The following is a 12,315-nucleotide window of genomic DNA, read 5'->3' on the forward strand; positions in this document are numbered from 1 at the left end:
TCTCTGAGCTTGGTTATTTTCTTGCAGATATTTCCTCACTCAAACTAGGTAACATCATCAGTACAAATATTATCCTTTATTGATAACTTTGAACAGTTGCTAAATGATTGGTTCTAAGTCAAGGACCTGCTATATTGTTTCATTTGATAGTGAAGGCTTAATTCTAAATGAATGTTATATCAGTGGACAGTAACCTTTTACTGTTTTTTAAACAATTTTTATTGTCTTGAAAACTGGCCAGAGTTGTGGTTACAGTATGGGTGGTTATATAAAGTCTTTGAAATAAAAATAATAATAAATAAACTCAGTTTTAAACATTGGTCATCCCCCCCCCCGCCAATCTTTACTGTTTCAGAAATGTGCAACATGAACATGTAGTGTTGTTAAGAAATAAAAAAAATAACTTAATGTATGTAATAGTTTTAGACAAACTTCCAACAATTGGCCTTTTGTTATATTGAGAAAAGTCAGCACATTTGCTAATCAAATTAATTAAAAGGCAGCTTTTCAAAATAAAAGCAATGCTTCAAATAAATACAGTGTCTTATATTCATAGAACTCTTGCTTCTAACTGAGGAAATGCAAATATATATTGAAGCTTTGAGAAATCTGAAATACACAACCATTGCTAAAGTATTTGAGCCAGGCCCTGTGAAGGATGATAACATGGAGGCATTTTCACTTGTCTTCCAGCTTAACGGGGAACAAAACAACAGCAGAACCCGGATGTCTTCTTCTCAACACTGAAATAATTTTTTTAATGGAACATGCTGAGAATTTATAACAATCATTGAATTTTTTAAACTCTTTGTTCTCCATGTTGCTTCACATTTCCAGCCTATCAAATCTGTGGTAAAATTCACACAATGAAATTGATGTGACAAAAGTAAGATTTGGGCAAACAGGAAAGAACAATGGGAATCATCACCATGTGCCTGACTCACTAGAAGCACAGCTAGCAATTCACTCCACTATGCCAGGGGTCTCCAACCAGCAAAGCTGGCTGAGGAATTCTGGGAGCTGAAGTCCACAAGTCTTAAAGTTATCAAGGTTGGAGATTCCTGCTCTATGCTGCATCACCCATGTGATTTATTTTTCGCTTTGTAATATAAATGTTAAATATTGTATAACAACATCAATGCACCTGGTGCTCTGCTTAGAAACAGGATAGATATGATCACGCAGTCAAATGGCAGCTTCAATTCACCTACTCGGTTTGAATCTGCTGATCCCATGTTAATCAGTTCGGTTTGGTTGCATTAATTTCTGCTGGAGTTGATAAAAGAAGACTATCACGTGCCTATCATAGCATTGTCTCTCATGATATATACTTCAAAGATGTGAAAGTATTCTCACAATAATGTAACCAAGGAAACATGGCGAATGTTGAAAAAACTACATACACCTAAGCATAAAGGCTCAACAACTGCATGATGGTGCTTAGAAAATCTGCAAGGTCTTGTAATTCACATGTCGTGCCTCACAAAGTGAACCAAGAGGCTGCCATTCCATATGCTCTACCTGGTATGCAAAGCTGGAGGAGGAACTTCTGTTAAATAAGTGGATGCTTTGGCATCAATCATGAGATGGACCTTTGCTTATGTGACCTGTGCAGATTTGTCTATATGAATGAAAAAAATCATAATTAAGGTATCTTTTACAAACATGAATTTTTTATATTACCTTTGTTCAGCTAATGGCAGTGAGAAATATTTCAGGATTACTAAGTTATCTTTGTATTTTCTGTTCCATTCTATAAACCTGCAATTCATAACCAAAGTCTGGAATCGTTTTGTCCAGACCTACAGCATGTTTTGTAGAGCTCAGCTACCTTTCCGACATAAAAAGTGACCAATTTCTTCCATTAATAGGTATTAGATTAATGCATTTCAAACCGTGATTAGCAAAAGTCAATGAAATGTACATCGGAAATCCTACTGACTTCCATTAAAAAAAGAGAAAATGTTTAATAATTTATTAACTTAATTTAATGAAAAAGTTAATAATTTATTCTTCTGTGTTAAGGAATCCATTATTAATTCACACTAATAAAAGACTGAGTTCTTTTTCTGTCCTTTGTTTGTTTTGCTGGTAAAACCTATATTACAGACTTGAAAAAGCACACAGCCAAAAGCTGGTAGAGCAAAGTATAAACTCAAAGCATGAGGTATTGCCTTTCCCTCTCCACATAGCTCTTCAGCATTACAAAATAATAAATAAGGAAAAGGGCAATAATGTAATTCATGGAAAAAAATGTTAAAGGATCTCCCCACACAAAGCTGGAAATTATTAGAATGTCACTACCAGAGAATTTAAATTTAGGCGGATGACAGCAGTAAAACACTGGCACTATGAGAATTTTAATACTTCTGATGCCCTGTAGAGGGTGCTACTGTGATCTTTCTCTTTTTTTTTAATGTGTTAAAAAAATAATTTTGGACTATTGAAATATATGACACCATTGCCTTTGTTCAGAGCCTGGCATTCTCACTGCTTGTCTCTTTTTTTTCGATTGGCTCAGGACCTCGCTTAGCCTTGGCATCCGAGTTCCCACTTCCACTTTTGCTCAGTCCACATGATAAACAAGCCAGCTGGATCTGCTTCATATTTTCTATGGCTTCATTTTTGGCGTTCCTCAGTAGATCCCGTTGTCCCTGAGAATACACAAGAAATACAGGGAAACAAAATAAAATACAAAGCCGTAAACAATGAAGGTTTCGTATCTGGCTTTCCTTCCCTTGTAGTGACAGTGTTTTGGACAGAGAACAAAGTGGCTCTGTAAGGCATCTGATCTGAGGCCTGCTTTGAGAGGCAGCTGCTTCATGATAGCAGTTCCTGCTGAACTGACACCAGGGTCTTCCCAGGCCAGGATGAATCTGGGCTGGCAATCTGATTTAGCACGTCAGTCACCCAGAACTTCTGGGAACCACTACTACAGGGATGACAACGGATCTCTACAGTCTTTGGAAACAGCACCACTACAGCCAGGATAACTTGGTTTAAGTGGAAAATCCTGCTGACAGCAGATTTTTTTATAAAATGTCTTGAACTAATCAAGAAATAGTTCAAGGTAGAGAATGGTTAATCATGGACCCATTGAGCTAGCAGCCCTGTTCTAGAAATGTTTTCACAGGTCAGTTAGAGAGATATCTGAACTGAAGCTGTTGACAGAAAAACAGCTTTGGTTTGCATTCCTTTTCTATTTATTTCGGCTCTAAGCTGCTGAATTTTTAAAATTAACTTGGGGAGACTGGCACATATACACCGTAGTTTGTTCTGATGGCATATACTGATGGATAGGTATCATGGCCTATGCTTGTCTAGTAAATCATAGTACAGAAAAGAAATCATGGTGCAATCGTACAATCACATGGGGAGCCTGGCAATATCCCTCCTTATTGCAAGGACACCAAGAGGTACAACGTTCATGAGGAAAACCTAAGTAGGACAGGGTTTCCACCATGTAGAGGCCCTTTGTGCATACCAATACACATGAAACCCATTGTCCATATAAGGCCTTGGGAAGGAGCAGAAATGTGGCATGTGCTTGGTATGGATATGCAGCCAACTGAGGGAACTCGACAAACACTTTAGGTAAGCTTGGACTGTTTGAGGGAAACCAGATACATCCTTTCATCCATATTCCTTTCTGTGCTATGATTTATTTAGAAGACGTACTCACTGGAGTACCAGTTAGAAAAAATAAATACTGAAAATAATGGTGAATCTTTACAGGTAGTCCTCAATTGGGTTAACCCTAACCCTAACCCTACAATTGGGTTGACACCCCTGCCTTACAGGCTCAGAAGATGAAACTAAAAAGGACTTTTAATAAGCCTTATTGAAGTGTAAAATGACGATTTTTTTAACATGAAATATTCACAAATATATATGTAAAATGACCGTTGGACATAAAATCTAAAACATTTCCCTCTACAAAACATTCCTCATATTCATAATGTGTGAACTGATAAATGTTTAAACACCTTAAAAATAAATGAAACATAATGTTGATATTTCCTCCAGTGCAAATTTCTGTTTTCTACTTTCCATTCATCCTCAATTGCCTCCCAATGCAATTTGACATGGGAAGATAACCTAAGATTTAATCTACTGACACATGGCAAGTAATTTTGCATTCACTATAGTATTGCACCCATCCTGGTAAACAATTTTAGAGAGACAATGGTAGCTGGCAAGGTGCAGCACCAGTCAACAATGTTTGGGAACAAAGCATCTGGGAACATCAGTGTCAATGAGAATTGCATCACAAATTGACAACATCTGGGATAATTCAACCATTCTGCTGGATGATTTAATGACACAATAGAGCCTTTGTTCAACTTGAGGTCTTGGTAGGATCACTACGTCAACTTTTTGCATCTGACTCTTAGAGTAGTTTTGCAATGTGAATGTCAAAATTGCTTCGTAAGTCCTATAGAAATAGGAGTACAGAAATGACACAAAACCTGCAAATACTTTCCAGATGGGTAATTGGATCAATCTCTTGCACTAAAAACAAGAGTACTGTGGAACACTGAAGATTAATCCATTTATCATTACATTGACTTTTGTGAATTTTATGCATTCAATAAACTAGGTTATGGTCTATGAAAGCTTATGCCAAGATAAACACTAATCTTTAAGAAACCATAAAACTAATTTCTTTAGTTATATTTTTTTTTAAAAAAAGCAACATAATCCTTAGATAATAGATGGAACATCATATAAAAAGTCATTACACATATGAACAATTGATTATAATAAGGTTTCTCTTCTTGTCAGAGTGACTCTCTAGAACAGGGGTGTCAAACTGGATTTCTTCAAGGGCCGGATCAGCATTGTAGTTGTCCTCCACTGGTCAGCAAAGGGGCGAGACGGGGCAGACGCCCCCTGCAGCACCCTGCTGGCCAAAATGGGGCACCGCGGACTGCTCCTTTGCTGTTTCCAGGCTGGCTTCACAGGCCAGGTTTAAGCACCCTGCAGGCCAGATCCGTCCTACGGGCCTTGAGTTTGATACCCCTGTTCTAGCATATCATCCTTGTCCAGTGTTGCCAACCACAGAGTGTGTCATAAAATAATCTGAGAAACATACATGAAACTAACTGACAACTATGTTTGCCAATCTTTCATACTTCCTGTTATGTATCTTTAAATGTTTTGGCGGGAAACAAGCACGTTGCTGATTGGTTGAAGCCGCCGGTTAAACAGTATATAAGGAGAGGTTTTTCCCCAGCCAGGTTGCTGGGTTCACCCTATATTAAAGAGCTGTTGTCACTACCCTGGTCTCCAGCCTCGTTACTTCCCGAACTTAACACTGGCGACGAGGATGGGATCTCGAGGCTAAGGAGCACCAGAACCGAGCTGAAGCACGGAAGAACCGAACCCAGCAAACCCAGGGCAGAAACGCGGAGATGGCCAGTTACACTCCGCCCGCGCCGTTTGACCCAGCCAGAGAGAAATGGGGAACGTACATGACCCGTTTCGAAAGCTTCCTAGAAGCAAACGAACTGCAAGGAGTTCCAGACAACCGCAAAAGGGCATATTTCTTGAGCCACTGCGGTCCCGAGGTCATTGACATCGCGGAAGCCCTGGCAGAGCCAACGCCGGTACAATCGGTATCGTGGCAAACTCTGCAAACCCTGCTAAAAAACCATTTCGCGCCAACGCCGTCCAAATACGTGCGGCGTTTTGAATTTGGAGAGCGCCGACAGCTAGAGGGCGAATCCATCAGCGACTACATGGCCGCCCTGCGGAAAGCCTCCAAAGACTGTGGGTACCGAGACCTGGACGAGGCGCTGCTAGAGCAACTCATCCGTGGGGTCAGAGACATGCGTTTGCGGAGGCGGCTGCTATCAAAAAGCAATCTAACGCTGGCAAACGCTCTGGACGAAGCCAGAGCGCATGAAATGTCCACCCAAGCGGCGGAGACCCTGCAAAAGCCACTCACACCGAAGGCGAGCACAAAATCAACCCCGGTGCACCAAGAAGAGATCCAGACCGAATCAGACGGCGAGGATGAGGAAGGGGTTTGTCGTACCGAGAAACGTGGCAAAGAAGACCGGGAGGAATGCGGAAGTTGCGGAGGACAACACCCGCGTCAACAATGCAAATTCAAGGACGCTACATGTCGGCGGTGCGAGAAGAAGGGGCACCTGGCTCAAGTCTGTCGAGCACCCCAACCTTCCCGCCGAAAATTCAAACCGACCAATCAGAGCGCGGGATCGGCCAGGCGACCCGTGATTGGCTCAAACAAAAAAGGCGCGAACTTGAATCGAACGACCGTGATCATAGGCCGCGCCGCAACCAAGGTGGAGAAGAAAATCTTCACCAAACCCAAAATAGAAGGAGTGCCGTGCCGACTAGAAGTGGACACCGGGTCAGCGATCACAATCATGTCCTGGGACACTCTTGCGAAAGCTTTGCCAACAGTAGCAAAACGACACCTGCAAACACAACGGCTACGAGTCCACGACTATCAAGGGAATCGCATCCCTGTTCGAGGGACCACCTCCGTCCGAGTCGAGTACGGACCACACAAGAAGACCCTGCCCATCACGATCGTCGAAGGGACCCTGCCAAGTTTGTTGGGACTAGACTGGTTCCGTGCATTGGGCATGGGAGTGACTGGCATCTACCGAAGTGACGTTAACCTTAAAGATGCACTCATGAGTGAATTCGAAGATGTGTTCAAGGACTGCCTGGGCAAGTACAAGGGGACCCCTATTTCTTTTAATCTAGACCCCCAGGTAGCCCCTATCCGGATAAAAGCAAGGAGGGTACCTTTTGCCCTTAAGCCCAAGATTGATAAGGAAATAGACAAGCTAATAAGGCAAGGGATACTGGTACCAGTCGACCATGCCAAATGGGAGACGCCAATCGTCACCCCGGTGAAACCAGATGGGTCAGTTAGAATCTGCGCTGATTACAAGGCAACGTTAAACAAAGCCTTGCAAAAGAGCGCTTACCCAGTTCCCGTAGTGCAACACTTGCTGCACTCATTGGGACAAGGGCAGATTTTTGCTAAATTAGATTTAGCACAAGCCTATCAACAACTACCCGTAGACGCAACCACCGCCGAAGCCCAAACGATCGTGACTCATAGGGGGGCTTTCAAGTGTACCCGGTTACAGTTTGGGGTGAGTGTGGCACCAGGTCTATTTCAAATCTTAATGGAGCGACTTTTGCAAGGGCTCCCCGGAGTAGTCCCCTACTTCGATGATGTTTTGGTATCGGCAGAAAATTTAGAGGAATTGGGGGAGCGATTGAGAAAAGTTTTGGGCATTTTCCGGTCAGCCGGTCTAAAGCTTAAAGTGAACAAATGCCAAATCGGGGTAGAATCCGTAGAATTCTTGGGCTACAGAATTGACAAAGAGGGAATTCACCCCACCGAGAGCAAGGTCAAGGCAATAAGAAAGGCTCCAGCGCCCAAAAACAAAACAGAGCTACAGGCTTTCCTGGGTTTAGTGAACTTTTATGCGGTTTTTTAAAAAAATAAGGCAACGATTGCCGAGCCGCTACATAAATTGTTGGGAAAGAATGCTGCATGGTCTTGGGGGAAGGCGGAAGCAAAGGCTTTCGAAGCAGTAAAAAACCTACTCTCGAGCAATAGCTTGCTAATCCAGTATCACAGCAATTTGCCATTGGTTCTAGTTTGTGACGCTTCCCCTTACGGAGTGGGGGCAGTGCTCAGCCACAGACTTCCAAATGGCACAGAAGCCCCAATAGCATTCTATTCAAGAACGATGTCCTCAACCGAGAGGAACTATAGCCAGTTGGACAAAGAAGCCCTAGCTATAGTGTCAGGGGTCAAGAAGTTTCACGAATACGTTTTTGGCAGAAACTTTGAAATTGTCACAGACCATAGACCCCTGTTAGGGTTATTGGCTGGCGACCGCCCAACGCCGGTGGCACTCTCACCCCGATTGACCAGATGGACCATCTTTATGGCCGCCTACTCCTACAAACTGCAGCATCGACCAGGAAAGGAGTTGGGGCATGCAGACGCATTAAGCAGATGCCCACTGCCAGGGGCAATCGAGGACCCCACTCCGGGGACGCCCGTACTATTAATTGACTCTCTGGACTCTGGCCCAGTCACATCTCAGGAAGTGGCTCGGGCATCTTACCGGGACGTTATCTTGAGAACTGTACTTGGTTGGGTACAAAGAGGGTGGCCCGCTGCGCCGGGCGAGCGTTTTAAGGAGTTTGTGAAGAAGCGTGGGGAACTATCGGCTCAAGGGGGGTGCCTGTTGTGGGGGGATCGAGTGGTGATCCCGGAGAAATTGAGGGCAAAGGTATTAGACCTTTTCCACGAGCGTCACCCAGGGATCGTAAGGATGAAGGGGTTAGCAAGAAGCTATGTGTGGTGGCCCCTAATGGACTCAGAAATTGCTGAGAAGGTAGGGAAATGCCTGGCCTGTCAGGAATCCAGACCACTACCCCCAACGGCCCCAGTCAGGGAATGGGAAAAGCCCCAAGGGCCCTGGTCGAGAATCCACATTGATTTTGCTGGCCCCTTCCACGGCCAAACCTTCCTAGTGGTAGTCGACGCCTTCTCTAAATGGCTGGAAATCATTCTCATGAGATCCATGACAGCCGAGGCTGTAATCGCAGCCCTACGGCACCTGTTTGCAACCCACGGGCTGCCCGACACGCTAGTATCCGATAACGGCCCGCAATTCACGGCAACACAGTTTGAGGAGTACCTGGCAGATGCGGGCATCCGGCATGCCCTCTCTGCGCCTTTCCACCCTGCGTCGAATGGCCTTGCAGAGCGTTCCGTCCGGAGCGCAAAAGAGGCATTGTCAAGACTCAAGCCAGGCGACTGGCAAACAAAGATAGATTTCTTCCTAGCGGTCCAGCATAGAACCCCCAGCACCGCAACAGGCAGAAGCCCAGCCGAATTATTGATGGGACGGAAGCTCCGGTGCCCACTAGACCGTTTAAATCCCCAGTACACACCAGAGGGTTACCAGGGGGAACTTGGAAAAACTAGGGGAATGGACATAGGCGATCGAGTGTGGGCACGCAACTATGGGGACGGCCCAAGTTGGCTGGCAGGGCAAATCATAAAAGCAACCGGTCCAAAATCATACTTAGTTGAGTTAAAAGACAACCGAGTATGGAGACGCCACATAGATCAAATAAGAAAACGAATAGCCGAACAATCCGAGCTAAATGAAACAGACCATGACCACACATTATTTGAACCCACAGCTGACTTTAACCCGGGAGAGGCGCAAGACTTAGCTGAGTCCCCGGAGGTCCAGCGACGCCATCAGGTTCCCTTTGGAAACAGCAGGGACGACTCTGCAAGTAATCCAAGGCCGGATGGCCTAGAAAAAGAGCCTGCAAGTAATCCAGGGCCGGATGGCCTAGAGAAAGAGCTGGGAGGAGCAAACAGCCCCTCCGACCAGCTCAACCCACTCCCAAGGACTGAACCGCGCAGGTCCGAAAGAATCAGGAGACGCCCAGGTTATTTGCGTGACTACGTCGAAAAATAACATGTAAATAATATGTAAATATAGGTAAAGTGTTTTCTGGGAGGGGAGGAGTGTTATGTATCTTTAAATGTTTTGGCGGGAAACAAGCACGTTGCTGATTGGTTGAAGCCGCCGGTTAAACAGTATATAAGGAGAGGTTTTTCCCCAGCCAGGTTGCTGGGTTCACCCTATATTAAAGAGCTGTTGTCACTACCCTGGTCTCCAGCCTCGTTACTTCCCGAACTTAACACTTCCCTATGTGGAACAAAGCAAAATAGCATGGCTAACAGATGGAATGGATTACATATGAAATATACTATTTATTTGTTTGTCTGTCTGTCTGTCAAGGACAACACTAACAAGAGGGAATGTTCCATCTTTGCTTTGAACACTATAAAATTAGTAGAGCTATACTTTTTGCAACAAATTTAAAATGTAGTACAATTTTTTACACTGGGACAAAAGGCATTTATTTTTCTGTAATCTGTAGTACTTAGAGTGATGTTTATAGTCAGGATCTGCGTCGGAGTCTGCTGAAACGTAAAACATTATGTAGAGCAGGGTAATACAGATTAATTTTTAATTTATTCTGTGCAAGGCAGACACATCTGAACTCTGTTCTAATTTTGTGTTTCCATGAAACTCTATTCCTGACTTCTTTTTTCAGAACTGCACTGCATTGCAAAGGGATATAGCAGTTGTTTTCATACAGAGAGAGAAAAGAGGAAAGAGCAAGCTCAGATAATGTGAAAAAAGGTGAGTATAGGATTCAGTAATATACAGATCTATCCTCAAGTCCTTACATTTGAGCCACCGTTGGTTGCATCAATCACAGCATTCTGGGGATTGAGGGATATCTTTTATTTAATGGTTCCCTTAAGCACACTGTTTTTCAGTTTCTACTCTTGAATAGTTGTGCAACAATATTTTGTAAGGTAGTTAACCCAGCCTAGTAACTAGTAACATCAACTTTTATATGCCTACCTCAACTTCCAACAATCAACTGCATTTAGGAACGACCAACATCATGTTTACAATCATCCTTTCCTTTGAATAAAATCTTCTCCAGATAATGGTTTGAACTTTTGTTAAGAATGCTCCCAGATCTAGGTTTATCATCCCATTTTGATTTATGAATACTTTTTTAAAAAAGCCAGTTTCTAAAGGATCACAATTTCCCCTACCTGCCCCATTTCTAAGAAATTAGGCATGCTTTTCCATAAGATAAAGCTCTGACCTGGGTATATACAATAGCATAATGGGATATTCTGGTGAAGAACAAAAGAAGGAACAGCTATTTCTGGACTTTTCGTCATACTATGTTATAGGAAAATTGAGTTCTATTTTTCTGACTCGTGTTCTAGTTCCAGACATCAAGACAAATTGGCCTATATCTTTTGAGTACTTCATACTTTACTGAGTCTCCCAATGAGATCAGATAGTGTGAGATTAGGCTGAAGCTGAAGCAGGCACATAAGTAGGGTGGACAAAGGCCAGGAAAGGGACCCTTAGGGGAAGTAGTTAAGAAGAAACCAACTCATTAAGGAAACAAAGAAAAAAAATGTCACCAAAACCAGACAAAAGTAATTGGGCCTGAGGGCATAGGAAATCCCTCGCTCAGTCCCATCAACAACTTTCAGACACAAGAATCAACAAAGGAAGGACTTTTGGGGGGAAAGGGAGTCCTGAAGCTTGCCCGCTCTTTGAATCATCCTTGGATCCAGACTTGGTGGCTTCTGTCCTTCTGACTAGTTCCTGCCAGCCTAGTTGAGAAGGATGTGGGCAAGTGTGTGTTTGTGTGTGTATCCATGTGTGCATATGAGAAAAAACAATAGATATGATGCAACCACTAAAGTTTTGCTGTTATGTTAAATGCAATGGATCTCTGTGTATTCTAATGCAAGGGTATCCAACCTTGGCAACTTTAAGATTTATGGACTTCAACTCCCAGAATTCCTCAGCCAGCTTTGCTGAGGAATTCTGGAAGTTGAAGTCCACAAGTCTTAAAGGTGCCAAGGTTGGACACCCCTGTTCTAAAGAATTGGTTGTGCTTCAGTGTTTGGTTGAAAATAATTTGTGTGTGGCTATTTTCCAGGACTGTGTGGGTGTGAATAAGTGACCATAAGCCGAACTTGGGAGCATGTGTAACAATAGTCTCAACACACTAATTTTTGAAGGGAATATTAGATAATATTCTAATTCTCAGATAAACCTTATTTTGGAATATGTATGTGCTTTATTATAGATTTGGCAGATAGTCACCCTGCCTTATGAAACTCTCCTGAGCGTCCTTTCCCCACAAATCACAAATACAAAAAAAAAATGTTCCTCAAACTCATGAAGGAAAGTCAAAAGGTTTGCAATGTTACCAGTCTCTCTTCACTGCCCTTGCCCATAAACAAGCAGTTCTAGGCACAAGTTAAGCCCTCAAACATTCCCATTCTCCTTTCCCTCTTTTTAGTAACAGTATGAGACCAACAAAAGAAACAGGGAAAAGATTCCCCTTTGCCTCTGTCTCCCTCTCCCACCTGCCCCAAATATGTAACAAGCCATGGTATCCTATGGTGAGGAGATAATGATGCAGGATATTCCTTCCCACGGGAAACTATGACTTGTTACCTTGTTAACGTCAATTTATTTATATTGTAGCTCATGTGCAAACTTTACCTTTTCCTTACTGTGCATTGGCTTTTAAAAAAAGAAAGAAAAAGAAACTCTCGCGGTTGCTTCATATGAACAAGATGAGACTGCAAAGAGAAGCACCACCCAGGAGAACGAATGGCAAACTAGGTCCCTTGTGACAAGACTGTCAGATTGCTAGAAAGAACCA

General features: G+C 43.2%; 1 protein-coding gene across 6 annotated transcripts in view; it reads right to left on the bottom strand.

Annotated features, from left to right (window-relative positions):
- Nucleotides 1-273: 273 nt before the first annotated feature.
- PLCL1 (phospholipase C like 1 (inactive)) overlaps nucleotides 274-12,315 on the bottom strand; it is a 237,245-nt gene continuing 225,203 nt past the window's right edge. For all 6 annotated transcript variants that reach the window (XM_058187874.1, XM_058187892.1, XM_058187883.1 and 3 more), the window contains one exon: nucleotides 274-2,654. In XM_058187874.1, coding sequence (XP_058043857.1) covers nucleotides 2,472-2,654 — 183 coding nt within the window. In that variant the 3' untranslated portion in view covers nucleotides 274-2,471. The remainder of the gene's footprint in view (nucleotides 2,655-12,315) is intronic.

Source organism: Ahaetulla prasina, chromosome 1, assembly GCF_028640845.1.
Source record: "Ahaetulla prasina isolate Xishuangbanna chromosome 1, ASM2864084v1, whole genome shotgun sequence".
In the NCBI taxonomy this organism is placed as follows: Eukaryota; Metazoa; Chordata; class Lepidosauria; order Squamata; family Colubridae; genus Ahaetulla; species Ahaetulla prasina.